This window comes from Hakea prostrata, chromosome 6, assembly GCF_041222555.1.
Source record: "Hakea prostrata isolate BN-2017 chromosome 6, UWA_Hpros_2, whole genome shotgun sequence".
NCBI lineage: Eukaryota > Viridiplantae > Streptophyta > Magnoliopsida > Proteales > Proteaceae > Hakea > Hakea prostrata.
Genome location: NC_142605.1, coordinates 20444308 through 20468861, shown reverse-complemented (window position 1 = coordinate 20468861; position 24554 = coordinate 20444308). Strand labels below are relative to the sequence as shown.

The window sequence follows — 24554 nt, the reverse complement described above, 5'->3', positions numbered from 1 at the left end:
TTATGTGTAGTGAGGGAGAAGGAGATGAAAGGGTTTTGTGGAAAAGTGATAGTGGTGGACTGGTGGGTTTTATTTTTTACTTTTTCTAAATTTTTTCACAATATTTCACCAAATTTGTGGGGTTTTAAAACGGTTTAGGGTGGAAAAGTTGGACTGCCACATCACAACAAGTTTCCTTGATTTCTCACCCCAAGCAAACAAACAATCTATAATTGGAATTTAAAGAAAAAGTAAGAAATTTATATTTTTTTGAAGAATTTTTTCACCCCTTTTTCCTTACCCCACTTTTACTCCAGCGAACAAACGCTTTAAGTGTCACTATCAGAAATTGCCTTGATAGGTCCCCTTCCAATAACTATGATGATAACATATTTGGACCGATTCTTATCGTTTTTAATCGGACTAGGATTGGCAGAATTCATGTGGATTCTAGTTTTTGGTTTTATAAAAATTAGAGAATTTACGAGGTTCGGTTTTTTTTTGCCGGTATATAGGGGGGGGGGGGTATTTTTCTAAAAAAAAGCCCCCCCCGGGGGTACGAACCCACCTTCTTCAGTTCTTCTTGGATGAATCTTTCAAATTTTCCTTATTAGCTTGTTGGAGATGTGCATTGACCTTATAGGTTGCTATATTTAGATGGCAAAAGGAAATATTAATCAAAACATTCCATACTATTATTTGTGTCTCTTGATATGAATGGGATGTAGATTACAAATATTTTAAAGTATATTTTATGGGATCAATTGTGTTACTATGAATGGAACACACACTCTTATCACACCAACAATTTATTATCTCCTGGACAAATAGTTTTGAGGTCATTGAGGGAAATAATCGTCTCTACTATTGTTTTGGTGTCTGAAATTGGTAATTTTCTCAAGTTGGGAAGTAAACTCTATCAATAAATGGAATTATGTTATAAATAATAGTTATTTATGGATGTCCATTACCCCTAAAGAGATTATATCAATAATTTCTAAATAAAGATCTCGACAGTCTTAGTGTGCGATCTTGGCGATTCTTATTCCTATATTAATCGAAAATCTTAGCAATCCATTGTTCCATACCAAGATCATTTTATTGTGTGCGAAAATCATATATTGTATTTCTTTATAGATTTTGATATTTTCATATTAGAGAAGATGCTAGTTCCATTATAAATATGTATTGAAATACTCAATTGAAATGTTGAACTCATCTTGTCCTAATTTTTTTTTGTCTTGAATGTATTTTTTCATATTATAACAAATTATTGATTTACTGAAAAATAAAAAGGTATTAGTAACAAACTGATCTAGATGCCCAATAGGTGTTGTTTACTGAAAAGAAGGATGAAGACGGATGATGTAGCCCTAAGCACCGTTTGGTTTGAGTTGTTCTCTTAACGCCCCTTGACTGAGAATGTTTCTTATACTGTTTATCATCCAAAATCTTCATTTTTAAAGGTGCAGCTAATCGATAAGTCTTGTTTTATTTTGACATTAACAATTTAGAATTAGACAAGTTCACAAGAAATCATAATTTCACCCAGAAAAAGAAATGAAAATCACAAAAATAAAAATCATTATGAAGACAAGAAATTTCTGTGAGAGAAGAAGTGAATCAAATTTAATGTTTTGTCAATCCAAATCTCTCTCATCTCACCAACTGGATAGTCTGAAAACCAATGTTTTCATCTACTCCATCATAGAGCTCCATTTGTATTGGGTTTGAAAAATTCTTGCCATGGAAACTGTTACCATATTTTTGATGTGGACGCACAATGACAACAGAGGCAGCTATTTACTGTTGTTGGACCCAATCTTAATGGAGTTGCAGACCAGATAGTGATTGAAGTTTCTGGCTTATTTTTCTCTTTCTGCTCTTGTTCAAGGGTCAATATCTGCAATTGACACTTATTTTGCTTTCCCATTCTTTATTTCCTTTTTCTTCTAAAACAGTTTTGATTTAAAGATGGAAGAAGCACTAATGTGATACAAGTTCCTCGAAGCTTCCTAATAATACCTCTTCTCTCTTGTTCCTTCTTCAAACCTTAACATCTTAGAGTCTTTTTATTATTACATAGAATACTGTTTATGAGATCATGAATATTGTTCAGTCAGAATTCTTTAGATGAATTAGCCATTTCTTGCAGTCTTCTATATGATCTTTTTACTCAATCTATTATTAGATTGGGTTAATGCATGGGGCTTTAATCTACTAGCCAAAATTCTTTTACTTCCGGCAGTAGCATTAGAAAAAGTTCTATTCAATCTCTAGCAAAGATGTCTGAATTCATCTTCTTGATTCTAGAGCTGGAACCCAACTAGTCAAATCCAATTCTAAGAAAAAAAACACAGTTACTATTACTTTTATATATTCCTTGAGAGCTATGCATTGCTTGCTCTAGTGGGTGTGATCATATATATAGACTGGCTTTAGGGTTTCTGATTCTTGTAACTATTCTTTGCTTTCTACTACAAGCAAATTTTAAAGTGAAACAACCAGAGAGAGTGTGTTTGTGTATGAAACAGCGACTTGTAGAGAGAAGCTGTGTGTGAAAAGATGACTTTTAGTATGGTAAGGTTGCTGATTGTGTCTTAAAAGGTCAAATGTTGGACAGGCAAACTTGGTCTCCAAGAAATGTACAGTAAAATCAAATGGTTGCCTTCATCCGTAATTTTTGAATTCCACAAGAAAATCAAACATTTCCTTGATCAATGGTCAAGTTGTGTTGCCACCAAAGAAAATGAGATGGAAAGTGAAATCAGTTTAAAATGAGGACTTTTGTGATTATGATTATGTACCTACTACCTTGAACTCGTTGCATATAATTTTCAAAATAAAATCTTCACTAAGAAAATGAAATTTAAGAGTTATAGTAGGTACATAGTCATAATCACAAAACCCCAATAATTTTGCTTTGGGGTTTTGTTCCCAGTTCATTGTTCTTGGCAAATTGGTGGATGTAAAGGTATAGACAAACATTTTTTCACAGGGTTTCCATCTAGTTTTAGTCAAGGACTCAATCCTGTAAATTTGAAATTTAAGAAACCCTGGAATGTAAAACAGAAAAATATAAATACAAGTATACTTATGGGCTTAAAAATGTATAAGGGTAATTTAGTCATGAAAAAATCAATATGTCCTTAATTGGGGTTTTTTGAATACCACAGTGGAGGTAAACGCAAAGTTCCATTTTTTTTAGACTAAAAGTGACTTGAATTAAACCTGAGGTCCAGGTGAAAATTACCCAATTTATAATCATATTTGGAAATTGGAAGTGAATTTTACTTTATTTTATTATATTAGAGAAGCTTTCCTATAAAAATCACACCTCGTCCCCTCCCCTAAAAAAGAAGGAGAAAAAGAAAAAAAAAATGAAATCACAACTTAAAAATTGGAAAATTTTATCATTAACATGGACTACCTGATCAAAGTAAGAAATGTTGGTGCAGATCATATCCTACTCTATTTGTGAGGAGGTTATTAAAGAATATTTCAAGGAAAAAACATAGTGAATTTTTTAAAAATTTTCGGTTTCGTATGACTTTTCATTATTCTTTTCTTGCTTACTCGCTACCAAACAAACCATAGTGGAATATTTGTATTTTTTTAGAAAAAATGTTGTCTACATTGGGTACCACTATGTTAGCAAGAAACATGCTCATACAAGTCACAATTCACATGTAGACAAGAGTGAGAGGCATACATATAAATAATAATAATAATAATAAAAATAAAGAGATAGGCATAGTCATTGACTTCTATATCAAGATAAATAAATTAAAGCCTAACTCTAGGAATGATTTGGTGTCATGTAATGATCTTACAGTGACTGGTTAATGTATTGAGAGTCTAGACTCTGGATCAGTTCATGCCAGGGGTTCATTGGGTGATTAAAAAAAATATATAAGAAAAAAAATAAATTTGAACATAGGAATTAATAAAACTAATGTGAACTCTATGTGCAAAATATAAAAGTAAAATGATAGAAATTCATTAAACACATCAATCTAATTTAATTTCTGCCCTAAAAGTTGACAAAAAAAAACACAAAAGAGAAAAAAATAAAAATTTAAACATGGTACATTATCAAGTAAAAGTTTACATCAACAAAAATTGGTTGAAATAATAAGAGGTCCAACAAATGATTTTTTTTTGCGGGTTATTGTGCGATTATTTTAACTATGGTTCCTAGATTGTGTGGTATTTTCGAGATTTATGATTTTGATATCCTCACCTTTGTATTCACAAATGTTGAATTTCAACTATGATCACTTGTCGTAATTTCGCATCAAAATACATAAAAAATTCACCAACATAAATGATGTGTAAATTGCATCAGATTTCCTTAAAAATTTGGCAGAAAAAAAAAAATTTTCACGTTTTAATTCAATAATTCAAAATAAAAAAACCCCTCTATCAATGTTGATTTTGATACGAAAGAGGTGTGGAAGTTGCCTGATCAACAAATGGTCATTGAATAATTAGATTATTGAAATCCTAGTGAAATACAAATTAACATATTTAAAAGAGGTGTGGAAGTTGCCTGATCAACAACATAAATTCAAAAACATTATTTTGGTTAAATTATTGTTGATCATGACTAATTTAAATAACTCGCTTGAGGTGGTATTTTGGTTAAGATGTCGAACGAGATGCTTTTGGGTGTCTGTGACAATTTTTTACTAATTTTAGTCTGAAGGATTCAATCCCAGAATCGTATAAGTCTGAACGGTCTCAAAACATGGACATTATCTCATTTAATAATGGAAGATTTCGGTTCCAACTCCTGAATATTTCCAAGTACTTCATCTTCTAAGACGACTTATTCAAAGAGAAGAAAAAAAAAAAAAATAAATAACAATGTATATGATGTTTTCTCTTAAAAAGATATAAGAATTTTTCTTAAAAAAATCTTAGTCAAACCTAATAAATTTATCTAAATTGTATGGTTTAGTCAATTATTTAAACTTGAAATATCTTGTTTCAAAACTAAAACTTTTTAAAAATATTAATAGATTATAAAATGAAAATTAAACCGTTTAGATTGAAAGATTCTAATCCTATAATCCTCAGATAAAAATATTTAATCCTCACCCATTATACAACTTAGTAAAATTCTCTCCCCCAATTTGTAAAAACCTTATGGTTGCAACCATTTTTGCAAAAGCCATTCCCTATTAAATTTTTTTTTTAAGGAGAAACTTCCCATTAAGTTCAAGAACCCTCTTGTGTATATCAAGGAAAAGATTATGAAAAAATTTTTATTTAGAAAAAAACATAAAGTATTTGTATCCTCGATCAGTTTAAAGAGGTGCATCAAGACCAGACATGAGACCCATTAGGTCTGCCTAGTTGTGCTTATGTTAACAAAATTAACCACCCGTTGTTTCACTTTACAAAAATAGAGTGTTTTGAGTTTGGATTTACAAAACTAGTTGAAACAACGGCTATGAATTGTTTTGACGTTTTAGCCCTTTTCCTTCTTTTCCTCTTCTTCTTCTTCCTCTGACCAAAACAAATTGCAACCAAAGGAAAGCTAATCTAACCTAAAGAAAAGCAAATCAAAATCAAGATTTGATCGATAAAAAGTAAAGCTAGTCAAACCAAAACTGAAAACCCTAAGCTAGATGTACAGATTTACAACCAAAAAGACATAAATGCCAATTTCTTCAATATTGAAACAAAATCTAAAGAAAATCAACAAGCAATAGGGGCATTGGAGGGTGTAGCAATGGGCGGAGGTCGTTGCTTTGGAAGAACAATGATTGGGCTAGCAGGGGGGGGGGGGGGGGGGGGGGGGGGGGGGGGGGGGGGGGGGGGGGGGGGGGGGGGGGGGGGGGGGGGGGGGGCGGGCGCGCCCCCCGTTGGCCCCCCAACAAGAGGGGGGGGGGGGGGGGGGGGGGATATTTGCGCTCGCCTTTTTTTTCCCCCCCCCCTTTTTTTTTTTTTTTTTAATTTGGGTTTTTTTTCGTTATTAAGGGATAATTACTATTGCCCCCCTGTATTATAGCTTTATTACTAAAAGAACCCTACTCTTTATGAAATTACTGTTGCCCCCCTCAATTCTAACAGTGTTAAGCGACCATTAAGGTTGAATGTTTAATGTCTATTTTACCCTTTTACAATTAATAATGTCCAATAAAATATTATCCTCATTTAGAAAAAAAATCATATGAAATAACTTTACATGTGTATTTTTATCATCTTGAATTAAAAAAAAAAAAAAAAAAAAAAGCACCATGTTGGTAGTAGGACTTCTCAAAATAGCTAACATCAAATTAGACAATAAATAAATAATAATCTATTGGAAGTAGAAATTTCTTAAACTGATAACATTAAACTAGAAAGTAAATAACAAAATTAAAAATAACACAAAAAATTAGGAATTACTATTTTTTTTATTACCAAATTGAAAAGTACATATCGAAATTTGAAAATGAGTATCCCTTGATTTTCTCTCTTTCTTTTGACTAGAAAAGAAGATTGTTTAATTAAGTTTAAGTTTTCCCTAATTACTTAGGATAGTAATGTAATTTAATATAAAGTGTAATTAAATAATATAAGACTATAGGGTTAATTTGGGATTTTTAAATAAATAAAATATGCCATATCATCATTTAACTAACGGAGTTTAACAGTAGGGGGACAATAGTAATTACAAGCAAAGTTGAAGGTTGAATTAGTAATTTCAAAAAGTACAGGGGGTAAATTAGTAATTAAGCTATAGTATAGGGGGACAATAGTAATTATCCCTTAATATAAACATATTGTGCGTGAAAAAGCGTAAGAAGAACACATACTATCCGAATCCGGACTCCAGAACCAAGAGACCTCTCAAAATGTGGACCCATCTAAAATGGGTCCCACATCAGAAAATGGTCAGAAATGTTACTTTCATTATTCCCCAAGAACCTACCAAGAAGGTACCAGACCTCCCTCAGCCTCCTCTCACGCGTCAATGATCTTGACAGAATCCAGCAGACTCTCAGTGGACCTTCTCCTTCACAAGGTTTTTAAGTTTTAACTTTTAACCAACCGCGTTTTCATCTCTCTCTGTAGTTTCTCTCTCTAGTTTGCCTCTGGATTTGCTTGGTCTCTGCTTCTCTTACAAGTAAACGCAATCTTACAGCTAGCTGCCACTCTTTCACACGCCAATCGTCACATTAAAAAGTCCTCTTTGAACGCCGTCTTCTTTGTATTTTTCTCTCTCTTGAGCTCTCTCTCTCTAGAGCTCTATAGAGCTCTCTCTCATTCGTTAATCTGCAGGATCTAGCTCTTCTCCAGAACAGAGCACACAGTTTAGCCACCTTCTAAGTTCTACCACAGAAGAAGCTAAAGGGGAGTGAGGGAAACAAAGAGAGGAGAAACAGAAGAGAAATGGGCAAGAAGCTTGACGCTCTGTTAGGAAGAGGATTCAAAACAGCCAAGTTCAAAACTCTGGTCAATCTTGCCATCTCTCGCCTTGCTGTTCTCAAGAATCAGCGCCAAGTCCGATCTTCTCAGGCTCGTTCTGATGTTATTCAATTGCTCAATCTCGATGAACATGATCGTGCACTACTTCGTGTAAGTTTTCGATTCTCAACCACACCCAACTTGATCATCATGATAATAATTGTCTCTTCATTTCTTGTCTCTTTCTCATTATTTCGTGTCTTACGTATACGTAACAGGTTGAGGTTGTAATCAAAGAACAGAACATGTTGGATGCTTTTGTTACACTTGAAAACTACTGCCATCTTTTGATTGAAAGGGTATCTCTCATTGCCAATGAAAAGTAAGTTACTTTCTCTGATTGATTTTACATCCCTCTCTTCATTCTGTGATCATTTTCTTTTTTCTAACGCATATTTTGATTCAAAAAAAATACAGAGAGTGCCCTGATGAGCTCAAGGAGGCACTCTCAACCTTGATTTTTGCCTCATCAAGATGTGGGGAATTCCCAGAATTGCGAGAGATTCGTAACATTATCACAGCAAAATATGGGAAGGAATTTGCTTCTCGTGCTATCGAATTACGTAACCATTGTGGAGTTAGCCCTAAGGTATGGCTTTACAGATACTCTTATATATTTCTTTTAATTCAGTTTTTTAAACCCTAATCGTATGACTTTTAATCCGTGTTTCTGCTCTCTGTAGGTCATTCAGAAGTTCTCAACTCGACAACCCAGTTTGGAGAACAAAATGAAGTTGCTAAAAGTAATTGCTTCTGAGAAAGGAATCACTTTAAAGCTTCAAGAGGAGTCTTCTGTGACCACTGAGGTACGACGGTTTAAACTAAAAATTATCGCTTTTGGAGACATTGACATTATAATTCATGGCATATATCTTGATCTTTGGTTCTTCATTGATGCTAGGTGGAGGTGAACCAGAGGCAGAACCTGCCCAAGTATGAGGATGAGGTACAGAAGCAGAACCTGCCCTCGTATGAGCATGAAGTACATCGTTTAACAGAGGCGCTAGAGAGAGACGATAAATTCTCTGAAACCATGAAGACGAGGAAACAATACAAAGATGCTGTTTCTGCAGCACAAGCTGCATTTGAATCCGCAGCTTTTGCAGCTGCGGCAGCAAGGGCTGCCATGGAACTCTCAAGAGAAAAATCACGGGATAATAATCATGATGATCCAAATAGCCCACTTCAAAAGATCCAACCTGGTGAGTACTCATCTTCTGATTCCGAAACCAATGAACGGGGGAAAAACCAGAACAAAGCAGAGCAGCTGGTAAGATCTGCATCTGCTTCAAGTTCTGATTCAGATGAAGGTACTTTCAAGGAAAACAAAATGTCTCCAAACCAGAAACCAGAGGTGTCTGCTTATGATACAAGTGATGATGAGATTAGGAGTGAAAGTGAGGATGAAATCAAGATTGAAGAGGGTAGAATGCCATGGCACACAGAGCAGAGAGTTCTCGACAAGAGTGATGATGAGGGAATGATTGAAAAGGGAATATCTAAGGATAGCCAAGTGGGGTTCAGTGGGAAGTCTGGCTTTGCCAGAAGTGGCTTAACAGATAAGAAAGACCTCCCAGATTTGTTTACCTCCAGAATTAAGGATAGCCCATTGAGATCTAATGATTATCTGCACAAGAATGTTTACGAATCAGGGAATGAAGGTCAATCCATTCCCATGATTAGGGAAAGCAAACAGAGCTTTTATTCTGAAGAGGAAGTATCTGCACCTCGTGTGAACAAAGGAAGCAAGCCTTTTTCTGTGAGGACTAAACGAGCATAAGATTCTGGGGAGAAGAAGCATTTAATTCTTTTGGTAGAAAGAAGCATTTAATTCATGAGTGTTTAATATATCCTAAATGATCATGTAGAGCACTTAGGACTGTTATTATTTTTTTTTTTTTTTTTTTCTTCACTTTTATCTTCCTGAGGGTTAGTGAAAATACCATGTGTGTAAGTATCAATTTTGTACAAATGAACATATGATTGTAAGGAAATATTTTAAAGTTTAAGTTTCAAGTAAGAGTCATACTATTAGTTTTTGCCCCATAATTTTCTATGCTCAGATGATTGAAAATTCTGATGACCTTTAGAAGATCGCAGTGTGAGCTTGTCACTGCTCCTTTTTGAGGAGAACCAGTTTTGATTTTTCCAGCAATCTTCGAATTGGTTTTTTGTTCTTGTTGTTTTCTGTCTGGAAGGTCTCTAATGCCTTTTGTGACATCTTTGACTAGTAAGGTTTTCTGATATCCTTTCCTTTCTGCCAGGTTTAATAAATTACTTTTTCCACCAAAAGAGAAGTTCTAGAGATGAATGGAATTGTAGTGTTGGATGGGTAGGTAAAGGTGAGTAGGAAAAATGTTTTCTGATAATGAGCAACACACCACAGTCGTGCTTATATGGTCATTTGGAAAAATGTTCATGCTAAATACTAAATAGCACACAACAAACAGCAATGCAGCAACATTACCTAACAGTCCATTCAAGGACCTCAATGAAATTGATGATGGAAGAGAAAGGAATATTCTACAGTGTGGCAATACCAACTAACTGATGTGACATACCAACTAACAGATGTGAACATGGGCTCCATGATTTTCATAAATCAGCCCCAGAAAATGAAATGTCAAAAAGGCATTAACAGTGTTCACAAGTAGATAGAAAGAGGGGTTGGATGTGTGTAAACATCGTTTTAGGCCCCCCACCTGAGAAAAGATTTCAAAGTAGGAGTCACCTCCTTGTCTGCATGACCGCGTGTTGGATCAACATGACCGATACCGATATGAAATGGTTGATCATACGAATACAGTGATACAGATCAACTGGCCTGATACAGATCGGTATTGATGTCATCGGCAATCAATGTTGGTGCCAGTTCCATCAATTACATTCGTGTATCTACCACGCAAGAAGACCAATTCCAGTGCTTATACTGCCTGAGAAATGTTACTGCTACTGCTGCACTACTATAGGATAACCAGTTAACCACTATCAGCCACTGCTGCTACAACACTAGAGAATATGCCTGAAAAGTGTATCTAAAATAATGTCCATCCACTGATTGAGAAGACAACCATTTACATACATAGCCATGTACGAAAACCTCCCTGAGATAAGGTTCATATAGTTCATTTATAATCATGGAGTTCAGAATTTTGGCATTTTTCCAGAACACCTATGTGGTGCACTCTCCCACCCATCCCACACCTGAAATGAATGCAATCTCATTCATCATGGATGGAAGGAAACTCAGTTTATACATAATTGCACACACTATATGTGAGGATGACTGGATGAATAATTTCGTTGACCTCCATAACTTGAGTAAAATTATGGTAAAAGATAGCCGAAGTGCCAACTTTTCCCAAAATCGCATGCTGGTACCCCTCCCAAGGCTTAAATTACTATAAACCCACCCTTGTAAAACTTCCAACCCAACCAAAAATGTTTTTATGTTTCCAATAATACCCTTCATCCACAAGGAATGGAACTTCACTGTCCTAGCAAAACCTCTCCCCAGAACTGCATACAACCATTATGTATAATTAATAAGAACTCAAAATTTTAAGGGGAAAATCTAACACTCTGAATACCCCCAGTCCCCAAAACCAATTTTGGAGGGATGGTTGACACCTCGGGTCTGTTTATTCTGACACCTATAGTAGAACCCAAGAAAACATAACCTGAAAGCAAATATGACACAACATAAGTCCAGAGTAAAAGGTCCACAGATTCCACTGTTCAGAGTTGATTTCTGAGTCCAAAGCCCTCGGCTACAGAGGCCAAAGAAGGTCGCTAAGAACTGTCTTAAGATTGCAGTGCAGAAAATGACCATTGGGGTAAACAAAATGAAGAGAGATGAGCAAATAAGGAGGAACAACAGAACAGAAAGTGAAGTCATTCCAATCCCAATTCATTATCCCTTCCACCACTGTGTTACAACGAACAGTCCAAACAATTGAAAGGAAAAAGGTTTATGTAAATTTGCTCTTTTTAAATGGTGAAAAGATCATAGATACTGAAAATTTTAGCTGCAACTTTCACAGAAACTGATGAAACACTGAACTTCTTCCACTTAAAAGAATTCAAACTCTAAACCAGGTCATATTGTAGGATTAACTTCATACACTTTGGCATGTTCCCTTCTTGAAAACATACATTACAAACATTGGCTTTTAGGATATCCAACCAAAGTTCTTCCCAAAGCTTGATTAATCCACCATTAGATACACAGTATGGAGTTTATCCAAGGAAAAATATAAATCATTGACCTCTACTTCGCTTCTTACCATTTGGCATCAATTCACTAAATGATTGTAAGCTCACCCCAGCATCTTCATCATACTCTAAGCTAAGTTCCTCCTGTCACAATTTTAACATCCATTATGATAATTTTCAGCGTGATCTGAAATATAAATTCACAACAAATGTGAATTGGAAACTACCTTGAATGCTTTAAGATCTTTAGGCGAGTTCTCAGTTATAGCATCCCATAGGTCTCTGAACATTCTTTTGCGCTTTCGCCACTGGTTGATTTTCTCCAAATATGCATTCTCAATCACTTTGCGATCTTCTGGTCTCACCAAAGCAACACCTTCACGCAATTTTTCCAGTTTTTTATCCATTTCCTCAACCTGAAATGGAAAAGAGAATTCCAGATATTTTCAATATTTGCTTGCACCAAACCATCATGTTTTATGCAATAATATTAGATCAGTCGACTGCTTACCTCATTTGTCAGTTTTTCTTTTTTAGCATGTATCTGTTCCAGTGTTAAATTTGACTGCAAGGTTTTAATTCCTGAGAGAAAAATCATAAGATTGTCATGCTATATTTTTTGTCACATTGGATAAGGTTGGAGTTGTAATGCAAAATAATAATAATAATAATAATAATAAATAGGTTGTTCAAACATATTCTGTGGATGACAACAGATGTAAGGAAGAGAATACCTCCCTCAACTTCGCTAATTGCTTTCTTTTGATCTTCCAGTTCTTGTTGTAGTTTGGCATTTCCTTTCTTCATCCGATCAAGCTCTTCAGCATCAGGGATGTCAAACTGGTCTTGCCGAGCAAGGTATATTTTCTGCTTGCCATAGTCTTTGTATGAAATTTTTTTGCTCTCACACAGAGAATCCAATGCTTTTTGAACAGCAGTCTTTTTGAGGTTATACTTTTGCAGAGCATCAGCAGCATTTTGAGAGTTTAATGGTTTATTTTGCTGGTCAGGAAAAAAAGGAACATATATAGTATAAAGAATGCAAATTCAATAAATCCAGTTAACTAAGATATGAAAAAAACAAGGAATAATTCGTGAAGATATGCTCATATATTTTTAAATGGGCAGTTAACACATTGCAACTTTATGAAATGGAGGTCCCTTGTGTAGGAACAAAGAGTTTGATGACATCACTGAGAGGTTCATCACAAATCAATAAAAACATTTAGGGTTCACAGAATTCAGATCGGAATAATCTCAATCACGATGACGAAAGATATGCTAAAGTTATTGGTAAACATGAATAGAGAACTTCCAAGTTAATGAGCACATTATGAGTTAAATATGTCCTTTGACAACATGATAACCTATATCGAAAAGTCATGGCACCAAGCAATCAATGTTAAGCTGTTGAATTCTACTTGCTCCTCTGCTCACCTTAGTTCTGTCTTTTATCTGATCTCACTCTCAGTAAAAGATCTTCATTGTCCATCCATGACAGTACACAATGCCACAATATTAACTATTTGAAAATAAATAACACTCCTTAAGTTCCCTTTTCGATTACCCTTTCCTAGAAAAGTAGAAAAACTTAAGGCACCGTAAATATAGATGAAGATTCTGCCACTGAGATTTCTCCTTCTAATTGAACAAATGAAGAAAGACTAGATCAGGCTTCACAAGAAAGAAGCATCTGAATTTTAACGAGGTGAAATTCAGCTATTTTTTATTGGAATAGAACTCCGAAACCTTTTTTTTGTCAAACTCAGAAGGTAAGAGTCTATGACCTCTCAATTTACCCATGACGCATCTGATGGCTATCGTATGTTTCAAATCATTGAATCAAGCATTTAGTTTAGAAGATTGCAGAAACATTGGCGAACCACACCAGTACACCACCGCCCTCCGGCGAAATACAAGAAGTTAAGTAAGTCACGATCGACTCTCTAAGGATTTAGAAACAGGAACTGTGCAACTCCAAAGGAAGCTTAGAAGTGGATATAGTTGATCAGTTGAAGAATATATTGGGAAAAGAACAATGTTAGGTCATACAAACTATAAGATCTGATAGAAAGTTATGAGGTCAGGTGGTTCTGAAGAACGCGTACCTCATTGACAAAATTAAGCACAATACCTGAAATTTAACAAGGAAACAAAGCATCTGTAAAGCAATATTCATGGACGGATCAATTCAGAAAGAAATTCAAATTTGAAACGAACAGAGAGAAGGAGAGAGTTGAAGAGAGTTGAGATTAGGTTTTTACCTTCAACGTTATCGGATTTCGGTGCCATTAATTGATCGAATCGACTCAATCTGTGCTCTTCCCGTCTGAAAATGAAAGTATTAAGTTAATGTTTCTATGTGGTAACCGCTAGTTCAACTTCACCAGCGTGAGAGTTCCGACAACTCGTATCGAAGGCGGGAAAAAGCACCCATTAGGGTTAAATTTGTAAATATCGTTTTGCCTTAGCGCCTTCGAGAGCACAACGTGTGAGTCGTACCGTACGCCGCAGGCGCAGCCATAGTTTTACGAATCGCAGTTGGTATCGGATCGGTGAATTTTTATTTTTTGGGGGTCAGACGGTGCGGTGCCGGGTGTTAAGAAGCAACTTCATTTATTTTACTTTTTTATTATTATTATTATTATTATTATTATTGTTTTTTTCTTTTCTGAAATCTGAAAGTGTTCAGACCCATTTATACAGACCTCGAACTATTCTCAGGTGAACGAACATATTTTTATATTAAATCTCAGGAAAAATTTTCTATTTAAAGAAAAAAACCTCAAGACCTCTTGAAGTAACCTCATTTAACCTATAGATTTGATAAAACTTTCCTTACACACAGGAATACAGGATTGAGAGTCCAAAGGGAAAACATCATCTGTTGTGCACAGTTCTCTGCTGTGCACTGCAATGCACTTTTATACCAAATCATAAGTTGGAAAAGCAAAAAAACTATAAGAATTTTTTGAACTTTTCAAATTTGAAATCAAGCTTTAAATCTCAGTCTGTGATTTGGTATGAAGTGCACTACTGTGCACCACTGAGAACTGTGCACAACAGAGGATTTTTTTCCAAGTCCAAACCAGTTGAGGTAGGTTCTTTAGAACTTTTAAAAAAGTGAGGTTAAAATAGACAGTCCGAAGTACTAAAACGTATTAGCCTCTAGCCTTTTATGATACAATACTTGATACGAAACAAAACGTTTCTTAAAATCACTTGAACGATACAATACACGATACCAATAATTCAACCGTTGAAAAGCCCCTCTTTCTTCATGTTTGGAGAGGAAGCTCAAGGACCTCGAGCAGAACTACAAAATATTATGGCTAGGAACTACAGATTCAAGTATGGTCTTTGTACTTCTTCGTACTTCTTTATGTTGATGAATTTATCTTGAATTAAATAAACAGGAAAAAAGAATTAAAATTAATCCCACTAATATATAGAAGCAAGCTTATCATCAATGCTCCACCTCAAGTGCATCCATTGCAAAGACAAAGAAAGCTGCTCACATTCCAACAACATAAACTTTTTAAGAAGTATTTCACCCAAGAAAAATTGTAAAAACGAAGTCAGCCACCTAGAGACATCGCAGAAAAGGCAAAATATATTCTTTAAATGCACATCAGAGGATGTAGGGAAGAATAAGAAGAGTATTTATGTTTTTTAAAACATACTTATAACTGCTGGTCTTAACAGCCATTCACTAATGGCAAGGGATCTAGGTGATGCCATTTCATTTCATTGGGTCATCGCTGAGTAATGAGTTATTTTATCGGGGTGGGACTAATAGTTTTCTTAAATGGATAATTACTGTTGCTCCCTTGTATTCTGATTTTATTACTACTTTATCCCCTCTACTTTTTAAAATTGTTAATATAATCTTTAACTTTGTCTAAAGTTACTAATGCCCCCTTCTGTTAAGCTCAGTTAGTTTACTGATGATGTGGCATCTATATGTTTTTTCAAAAACCCAAAAATAACCTTACAATTATCTCTTTATTTATTTACTCTTTTGCAAGTTATAACTTATAATATTATCCTTAATTAACTATAGAGAAAAATTAACTTTAAATTACATTTTCTTTTCTAAAAACAAACTACCAAATAAAGAAAAGACTTGATTTTTCTTCTCTAAAAAGAATTTGTCGAATAAAGGAAATATGTGATTAAATAAAACTTAAAATAGAAACTAAAATATTAGGAAATATCAAATGTAATTCAAAGTTGAAAATTGAAAATCTTGCTAACCATTGTACAAAGTGTGTGGTCCCACCAAAATCAAAATTTATTATAAAATATAAGATTTTAAGGATATAATTGACATTCAATATAGTTTCTAAAAATGAAGGTGATGTCATATTTTTTAACTTCTTAAGTTTAATAAAGGGTAAAATAGACATTACATATTTGATGTTAACAACCACTTAACACCGTTAGAAGTGAGGGGGGCAACAGTAATTTCATAAAGAAAGATGTTTGATTAGTAATAAAACCAAAATATAAGGGGGCAATAGTAATTATCCATTTCTTAAATAGTTTAAGAGTGAAAACTAATCTGTGTCAACCAATACTCATCAGGCAGGGAACAAATGCTGTAGAATGCAAAAAAAAAAAAAAAAAAAAAAAAAAAAAATTCAAAAAGAAAAAATTCAAATAGTGAAGAACCCAACTTGCATTCTCCACATGATTGAGAAAGGGAATCAGACATCTCTACCAGAGTACCGGGTAATAACAAATCAGCCCGTGTTTCAAGTTCAAGGGGGGGGGGGAAAAAACATTGTTCAGTTAGCCAATCAAACACCAAGAACTGTACATGTAAATATGCATTCATTCTTATGCTGCATCTCTGTGTAAAGTTAGAAGTTTGAATACAGTAGGCAAGGATAAATCAAATATGGTTACAGGAAAACCCATGTCCCATTGTGCATTTGAACCTTGAGAGAGACTTGAAAGGGTCTTTCCCTTCACCATTTAAGAAGGAAAAAAAGGGGCCTCTTCTTCACCCTCAGGCCTCAAGTCTAATATAAAGGGCTTGATTCATCACACACAAACATAGGAGAAGTCTAACATAGAATTTGTAGCCAGGTATATATAAATCATTGTGGAAGTTAGTCCTTGAGAAGTCGTCGTCTTCTTTGATACAGAGGAAATGATTCGTCAATGGAAATAAAGCATTTCAGAAACCCAGAAATGTGAAGAAATATCAGGTAGTTATGGAGACTTCAAGCATTCAGAATATCTTTGAGCAAACCGACCATGATGAAAGTCGTGTTTAAGGGGAAGACAGAACATCTTCCAATTTCATTACCTTTATTCTATTATAGAGCACCTTCGGATTGTAACCAGACCAATGATGAACTAGTTCATTTGCTAATGATCTGAGCTACAGCAACCCAGGATTAAAACATAATTAGGAAATTTAGAGTACAAAATTGTTAATACTATAAACAACCAGTGTTCTGTACAATTTATACTTACTGAAGGAGTGAAGCTTTTATTTTTGCTTTCAGAAGGAACTAGTTAGAAACCACCCCCAGATCCTAAAGCATGATCTTCAGATAGACAAGTTTCTAATAGCCCAGTATAGATTAACACTTGCTCATTACATCATTTGGGTCTAAATAAAGTCATGCCAAAACCATCAGGGCCAAAAGATCTCTCCAACTAACAAATATCTAAATAAAATTGAAGAAACTATTGGTGGGGCTGAAGGGAAATTAATCATTTTCCTATACTTCTCTTTTTTCCCTTGACTTTTTCAGGGGACCCAAAAAAGCAGACTTGCAAGAAATGCTTTCTGTCCGTATCTGGCTTATGGATTTTCTGGTTTTTAGTAGCGTCTCTGCGTCAATCTTCATTCCACCACTTGCAGTCTTCATACTTGTATTCCACTTGAAGGATTTGATTTAAGAATTTATTGTAGACTATTCTTATGTTTTGCTGTTTTCTTGTCTATAACGGCAAAAGCAGAAGTGAAGTCCCTTGACTTTGGATCTTGGATTCATGTTCCTTGGTTTATGGATTTCATTATCGGATCTTTTGTCTGTACATGAGGCAGTAATTTAGTTCGTCTACCGGGTGAATCTTCTGGTTGTAGGATGATTCAGACCCAGCTTACTCCTCTTCCAGAACCTCCTACTGTAGTCTGTAGAGTTGCAGAGAAGCGAGCTGCAAAGACGAGTTTTAAGAGAGGGTTGGTGATGCAGTTTCATAAACGGAAAGGAATTTGATTTCAGAAGAATTGAGAATGGAAGAAAGGGATAGTGACTGACTTGATTAGGCTTTAGACGAAGAAGACTGGTTGCTCTGTGTAGCTTTTGGCTAGGTTTTACAAGAAATGAAGCAGAAGAAGAAGAAGAAGAAGAAGAAGAAGGAGGAGGAGGAGGAGGAGGAGGAGGAGAAGAAGAGAACAATAAATTCATTCCACCCTATCAAGGGTATGAAGGCCATAAAATGACCCAAAACCTCTTCTCATTAGAAAATAACAGCAACAACTAACAGAATGGGTTAATTTCTTTATTTTTTTGGGGAAGGGCATTTTTTGGGGAAGGGCAATGCATAAGTCAACCTCAAACTGGAAATCCATTAGGAGATTGATTGCAGCTAAGATCAACAAAGCGATAACGACCAAATTAAATAACTAGAGTTAACTTTTGCTCCCCTGTTAAGAAGAAGAAGAAGAAGAAGAAGGGTTAGGGGGATGGCCTATACTAGCCCTGGTCTCTCATCCACACTTATCTCAGCTGTTGAACAGGGATTTTACTCTGTAATTGGGGCCAACCGGCCACAAATTCGAGTTGTCCAAGTATAATCTTTTATTGCAATGAAAAGGACCAATTTATAGCAACAGCCTTACAAAGAGGAACTTAAGAAAGATCCAAATCTCATGGGTGTAAGAATAAGTCTCTTAAAGAGTAATGCATACCCATATCTCAAGTAACGCATCAGCTAAAAACAAGTGCAATTACAATCTTGCAAAACAAACATTCACCCCAAGTATACAGCTCAAAACCCAAAATAGGAGGAAGGAGGACTAGCATGGCTCCCTTGTCATTCAACCGACGTGAATTATCTTACCAATTAACAAGCAACAATGGGAAGCGAGAACAGGCCTGTGCAACACAAGGGATAATGTGGGTTAGAATATATTGCAAAAGACACTAAAGAGGAGTAATTTAACTGAAGATAGGGTTTTAAAACATGGAATTAGGGATGTCTCCGAAAAGCTTACGATTCGTTGTTTGATTAAAAAAAGATGATTTTAGGGGTTTTGAGTGTAAGTCAGCCACTTTGATCTCCAAGTATGGTGTTGATATGAAATGCACCAATGTTTGCTAAGGCAATAAGGTTTCTAATGAAGTCAGAATTTGATCTTGCCATCATTGCCTCAGTTATTCAGTAGTGAAATTCATGGACGCATCTGTATACCATCTTTAGTTGAGAAACATATGTAGTAAAATATATGGGTTCGTATGGATGACAACACTTTGTGTGTTGCCAATCCATGATTCATCGTCTCCTAATGAGTCACACCCATTACAAAACAATGTCTTTTGGCATAATTGAAGACTATCAGGGATTCAATTTCATGACTATCAAAGTCATTAACCAATTCTATGGCCAGAAAGGATTATCATGAAGAGAGCATCAAAGCCTTGGAAGGAAAACAAATCAAATACATAGCAGAAAAAAAAAAAAAAAAAAGATTGAAAATCAAGTAGAGAGTGCTACAAACCCTGTGATTTGGCACTTCATAGAGTAGTTATATATTATAAAAATGTCTACCATTTGAGGGTCAGTTGGCTCTCTAGTATGTTGCTTTGTCAATCCTACAATCTTTCCATTGTGATGCTCTCACTAGATAAAGAAGGAGGGGGGGGGGGGCAGCAAGGGGATCAATGAAGGGAAGAATCAAGGTGGTTAGATTTCTCTTCTAACAAAACCCATTCAAGAAAACAAAGAAATACAAGATTGTGAGCAGGGGATAGGGGAGATGGGAAGAAGGATTCCAATCAAAGAAAATTACCATGAACTTGCCAATGGTAGGATAGTCGAGCGGTTAACAACTTAAACTCCCATGGGGAGATCTTTAGTTTGCACCCATCCGGCGGCACATATATTAGTAAAATATTCCCCCCATAATATCAACTCGTCAGCTCCCCCCAAAAAAAAAAAAAAAAAAAAAAAAAAAAAAGTTCTTTTGTAAGTGTTTTGGAGTACCACAAGAATGGCATCAGAAAATACTTCCAACTTCATCTTTAAATTAAAGAGATTTTAGCAATATCTAGAGGAACCAAAGTTAACCATTTATCCCTAAAGGTTAGGGTAGGGTATGGCAAGTGAAAATCCTTGTATCCCCTACTTTGATGTGGTTAAAATTGGAAAGCCCTAATGCAAATTTTAAATATGAGTTAGAAAGGTGAAAGTGTATAGAATAAGAGACAAGAAAACTACTTTCATAGGTGCACAAATGAAGAAGTAGATTTACCACTTAGACACAAAAGTAGAGAAGCTAGGATTCCCATCTTATGGGTCTTTTGGCTTTTGAGAAATTCTGATCATGGTTGTCAATAGAATATCTTAGATTCTAAAACTTTCTTTGTTGCAGTTACCCAATAATGGTTCACGAACCAAAGGCTAGCATAAGATAACACCAAATAAAAGAAATGTGAGAACTTATATTAAGGGGATAAGTTAAATTCATAAAATAGATTCAAACAATTACAAAATATAGACATTTAACCAAAAAAAAATCAAAACCCAAAATTGGGAGGGACTGGCAAGGCTTCCCAATTTTACTTCTTGAAGAGGTAATTCATGATGGTCGAAACATGTCAAGACTTTAATACCAAAACATGAAGAACTAAACCAATGGATTTGAAGTAGATTCTTGGCCTTCTGCCTTAAGTTGCAGAGGTTTGAAGCTTCAAACTGCACATTCACTTGCGTTTTTGTGAGGGAATTTTTTGATAAGTTCTTATTCTTTGTTCTTTTTGTAAATTTGTTTGGCAGATCGAATAAAAGTAAGAACCCTTGCCAAAAAATAAGGATAAAGTCAAAATAAAAGAAATCAGAACGAAAGAAAGATGTGATTCTGTTTAGTTTGGTAAGTTTTTTTTTCCTCGTATTTTATTTTGATTTGGTAGTATTTATTTTGGTAGGATAAAAAAAAAATTAAAAAAAAAGAGTTCCATAGGTTCACAAACTAATGTTGGGTCCCCTTAGCGTAATACATTACGTGTGGGTCCCAACTAGACTAACATTGTTAGCCGTCGTTAAATATATTCAAATTTCAAATGGAGAAGGACCAAAATGCCCTCATATTATTTAATACATTGTGTTATTATATATATTAACCATATAATTAACGCTTAATGACCAATTATCTCTTTTTAAAACCATATCTTAATTTTCTCCCCAAAAAAAAAAATCCATATATTAACACAATGTATTAAATAACCTAAGGGCATTTTGGTCCCTTCATGTTTGAAATTTGAATATACTTAAAACGACAAATACTGTTAGTTTGACTGTGACCCACACATAATATATTACATTAAGGGGACCCAACATTAGTAAAGAAATAAATGAAATCCAAAAGGACACAAAGGTATTTTCATCATAAAATTTATTGAATTAACTATTAACCAACTGAGTGTTCTTAGTTGGTTATACATAGGGAAATTGGGGGATGGAGATATTACATATGCCGCCGGCAGGGTTGAACCCACGACCTCTCACTTTCGAGAGAAGTCAGGTTCCTAGCCATCCTACTAACCCTCCATTGGCTAAGGGGGGCATAGATTAAAATTCTGGTAAAAAGAATCCTTGAATCGGTATATTCCACCTGGCAAGATGTAAGATTTTAGTGGGCCCCCCGGGGGAGATATTCACCCTTTGGAGAGGAGCCGAACCCTATGTTTACAGGGTGGATTTACAGGCTGGAGGAATCTGGGTTCCAATATATTTGGCATTGACATGCTGACATGATGACGTAGTTGCGGTTCCTCCTGTTGCAGGTTCCAAGTGAATATCTTCAAGATTCACATTCTTACATGGCACCCCTTGGCTACACTCCAATGTCACCGCCACTGGAGAAGCTGAAGTTCCTGTAATGTGCCTGAAGGACACGTCACTCAACGCAACTTTTGATGGTGCCTGCAATATTAAGCCATTTGTCATGTTCCAAAGTGTTTGTTAAAACGCCTCAACGAAGCAAAAAAGTTGCAGCAATGAACGAATTTGGTGGTTTCTAGCTACTAACCTTGGAATCACATTTGGCGTAAGGACAATATGTCTGGTCGATGATGATTGGATTTGTAACACTTTTCATTTCAATGTGTTCAAAGGTCATGTTAGAAGCCGCACTGGCGTCAGGTGAGTCTTGCCATGTCTTGATCCTAATTCCATTCATTGTTCCACTTAATGTACAATTTTCAACAGTAAGCCCTCTCACATCACCTTCCTTCGGGTATTTCCCCAAGCTTCCAACACTACAAGAAGCAATCAAATCAACAAAATTCATGAATGAATTTGAGGTTTTGTAGCAGGATTTAAGATCAAGATCGATTCATGCACCAACCTGATGCCGTGACCAGGTCCGCAGGTGACACCATTGATGTGGACATTGGAATTGGCTTGTCCGATGGAGATGCAATCATCGCCGGTACCAATTACAGAATTAGAGATGCTAACACCACTGCTTCGTTCTATGTGGATTCCATCTGTGTTAGGGCTGTCTCCTGGTGCAGTGATTGTGATATCGCTCCCTTGGAAGTCTGTGCAGCTGAGCAAAGCAATGTGGAAGAACTTGCTATTTAAAGACTTTATCCCCTTCACTATTGTTTTGGTCATGCTAACAAACTTCACACTCTGCAACAAAACAACTTACCTTTGTTAATGAAACCCTAATGATAGATTACACAAAACCAGCAAGTAAAATAGTTGAATCCATATCCACTTACTGTTGGAAGAACTTTACAATTGGTGAGACTTTTAGGGCATTTATTGGCAGGCCATGATACAGCGCCTTGGCCATCAAAAGTTCCACTTCCGGTCAATGTCAATCCGGTCACCCATCCAAACTCGACCCAGTCATCCGAATCATACTTGCCCAAATCCGTGATTGCCTTCAAGTCACCCTGTACAGATAATCGAAAATCTCATGTTAATGGACAATCCAATCTGTTTTGAAAAGAAAAAAAAATGATTTTTTTTGCTATAGAATACACCTGCATCTGGACAGTAAGGGAACCAGTGTTTTTGCAGGGCCCCTTGAATTTAAGGGGACCAACTAAGAAGCTTCCTTTTGGAATGGAAAGTGTCGCTGAACCTGAAGATTGACATGTTTCTTTCCAAGCCGCCATGAAAGCCTGCAAAATTTAGGGTTCATAATCTCTCTCTGCAAACCAGAAAAGAAAAAAAAAAAAAAAAAAAAAGAATGAGAATTAAGAATTGAGGATTGATTACATTGGTATCGTCGCTTCGTCCATCTCCTTTAGCGCCATAACGCATAACATCGAAAGTGCCGGGGGAGCCACCAGGTGCAGCTGCTGTTTTTTTAGGGGTCGGTGCAACTGCTTTTTCTTCAAGGATTCTTTCTCCATTAACAGTCCAGGTAAAAGAAGTTAAGAAAAGCCAGAAGAGAATAGCACCTTGCATAATTCTTCCCTTTTTTATTTGGCTTTTTCTTTTTCTTTTTCCTGGATGGAATTTAATTTGTTTTTAGGATGATCTTTCCCATTTTCCTCTCAACAGGAGATTCGAATTTATATGAAATTCAACATTGTGATACTTGGGTTAGATACCAACGGCCATAACTAACTTCTTCCAAGAATATCTACTTTTTTTCTGTAGCCACAATTGTCAGCTAAAATATCCACCAGAAATCGGGAATGAACTACCTATTATCCCTCTCTTCCTCCCTTCCTTCTACTTCTGTGGATGTAAGCACTCTACCTTGGTGACATCTTCACAAAGCGAATCAAATGCATAAATTTTTATTTTTTATTTTAAAAAGAATCCTTAAATCGCCAAATCAAACAACATATATTTCCTACATGATTATTGCATGCATCTTTTACGTTAACAACCTTCTAATGCATGGTTTTTGCTCCAATTAGTCGACTGGAAACTTTTGGTTCTGTTCCATGTGATTTCTTTTGCGTTGGTTTGATCTCTCGAAAACTCTTAGAGCAATGGTTTCAAATTGGAGAGTTCACCTCTTTAAAGACTGAGCAGGAAGAACAACTTCACTACTCTCAGTGCTCTCTCTCTTGTAAGAAAAAAAAATGGAGAGAATTTCCATTATGCTCTTCTTCTTATTCATATCAACAGTAGTTGTTTTGTTACCAGATGATTCAAAGGAGATAATCTCCAGGTTCCAAGAATACCTTGCCCTGAATACTATGCTGCTGCAGATTTCATTCACTTTCAAGCCAAATCCATTGGCCTTGAATTGCAAACCCTTGATTTGAAACTCTGCAGGCAACGCCTCCATAGCCTGTAGAGGCTCCATGTTTTTGTGGGCCTCGAAGTTTCTTTTTAGTTTGGGCTTGGGCCCATGAATAGCTTTGGCTTAGGGTTTCTAAGTTCCTATATATTTATTCTCTTGTAACAAAGCATTGTATGTTGTTGTTTTCATGAATAATATAGTGAAAAATCTAGTGTTGGACATAGCCTCACATTGAGGTGAACCAGGGTAAAATCCGTGTCTCCTTCTTCCTTGTTTTCTATTCAATTGTGTGTGATTGATCGTTCTAAATTCAACAATTTTGCATTCAATTTGTGGGTTCTTACTAGAGAAAAAGAATTACAGCTTTATTACTTGGTCACTTTCTTATCAGTTCAAAATAACTAGACAATGAGCCTAGTCCTTTTTTTTTTGGGTA

General features: G+C 35.6%; 3 protein-coding genes across 3 annotated transcripts; 1 reads left to right on the top strand and 2 right to left on the bottom strand.

Annotated features, from left to right (window-relative positions):
- Positions 1–7036: 7036 nt before the first annotated feature.
- LOC149012516 (Regulator of Vps4 activity in the MVB pathway protein) lies at positions 7037–9545 on the top strand. The gene is made up of 5 exons (XM_089160169.1): positions 7037–7551; positions 7659–7762; positions 7858–8029; positions 8124–8246; positions 8342–9545. The coding sequence occupies exons 1-5, from the start codon at positions 7366–7368 to the stop codon at positions 9218–9220; spliced, it is 1464 nt and encodes a 487-aa protein (XP_089016295.1). The 5' UTR covers positions 7037–7365; the 3' UTR covers positions 9221–9545.
- Positions 9546–11213: 1668 nt separating this feature from the next.
- On the bottom strand, positions 11214–14054 carry AHP2 (Tat-binding protein 1(Tbp-1)-interacting protein (TBPIP)). Its single transcript, XM_089159366.1, has 6 exons — positions 13920–14054; positions 13764–13789; positions 12390–12657; positions 12167–12237; positions 11883–12071; positions 11214–11799 (listed from the first exon to the last, which is right to left on the bottom strand). Exons 1-6 carry the CDS (start codon positions 13945–13947, stop codon positions 11701–11703), a joined length of 681 nt encoding a protein of 226 aa, XP_089015492.1. The 5' UTR covers positions 13948–14054; the 3' UTR covers positions 11214–11700.
- A 7531-nt stretch (positions 14055–21585) lies between these two features.
- LOC149012514 (exopolygalacturonase-like) lies at positions 21586–24181 on the bottom strand. Its single transcript, XM_089157622.1, has 7 exons — positions 23886–24181; positions 23134–23260; positions 22896–23036; positions 22629–22805; positions 22247–22536; positions 21929–22157; positions 21586–21822 (listed from the first exon to the last, which is right to left on the bottom strand). The coding sequence occupies exons 1-7, from the start codon at positions 24179–24181 to the stop codon at positions 21586–21588; spliced, it is 1497 nt and encodes a 498-aa protein (XP_089013748.1).
- Between the last annotated feature and the right edge of the window lie 373 nt (positions 24182–24554).

Bases quoted from the DNA above. Each gene is read 5' to 3' on its own strand.
- AHP2 (XM_089159366.1), bottom strand. From the start codon at position 13,947: ATGGCACCGAAATCCGATAACGTTGAAG. The intron at 12,238-12,389 runs GTATTCTCTTCC...TTTTTCTCTCAG, and splicing joins AATTAGCGAAGTTGAGGGAG to GAATTAAAACCTTGCAGTCA. The intron at 11,800-11,882 runs GTAGTTTCCAAT...AAATTGTGACAG, and splicing joins AAGATCTTAAAGCATTCAAG to GAGGAACTTAGCTTAGAGTA.
- LOC149012514 (XM_089157622.1), bottom strand. From the start codon at position 24,181: ATGGAGCCTCTACAGGCTATGGAGGCGTTGCCTGCAGAGTTTCAAATC. The intron at 22,806-22,895 runs GTGTATTCTATA...TTATCTGTACAG, and splicing joins CCCTTACTGTCCAGATGCAG to GGTGACTTGAAGGCAATCAC. The intron at 21,823-21,928 runs GTTAGTAGCTAG...TTAATATTGCAG, and splicing joins ACGCCAAATGTGATTCCAAG to GCACCATCAAAAGTTGCGTT.
- LOC149012516 (XM_089160169.1), top strand. From the start codon at position 7,366: ATGGGCAAGAAGCTTGACGCTCTGTTAGGAAGAGGATTCAAAACAGCC. The intron at 7,552-7,658 runs GTAAGTTTTCGA...TATACGTAACAG, and splicing joins ATGATCGTGCACTACTTCGT to GTTGAGGTTGTAATCAAAGA. The intron at 8,030-8,123 runs GTATGGCTTTAC...TGCTCTCTGTAG, and splicing joins ATTGTGGAGTTAGCCCTAAG to GTCATTCAGAAGTTCTCAAC.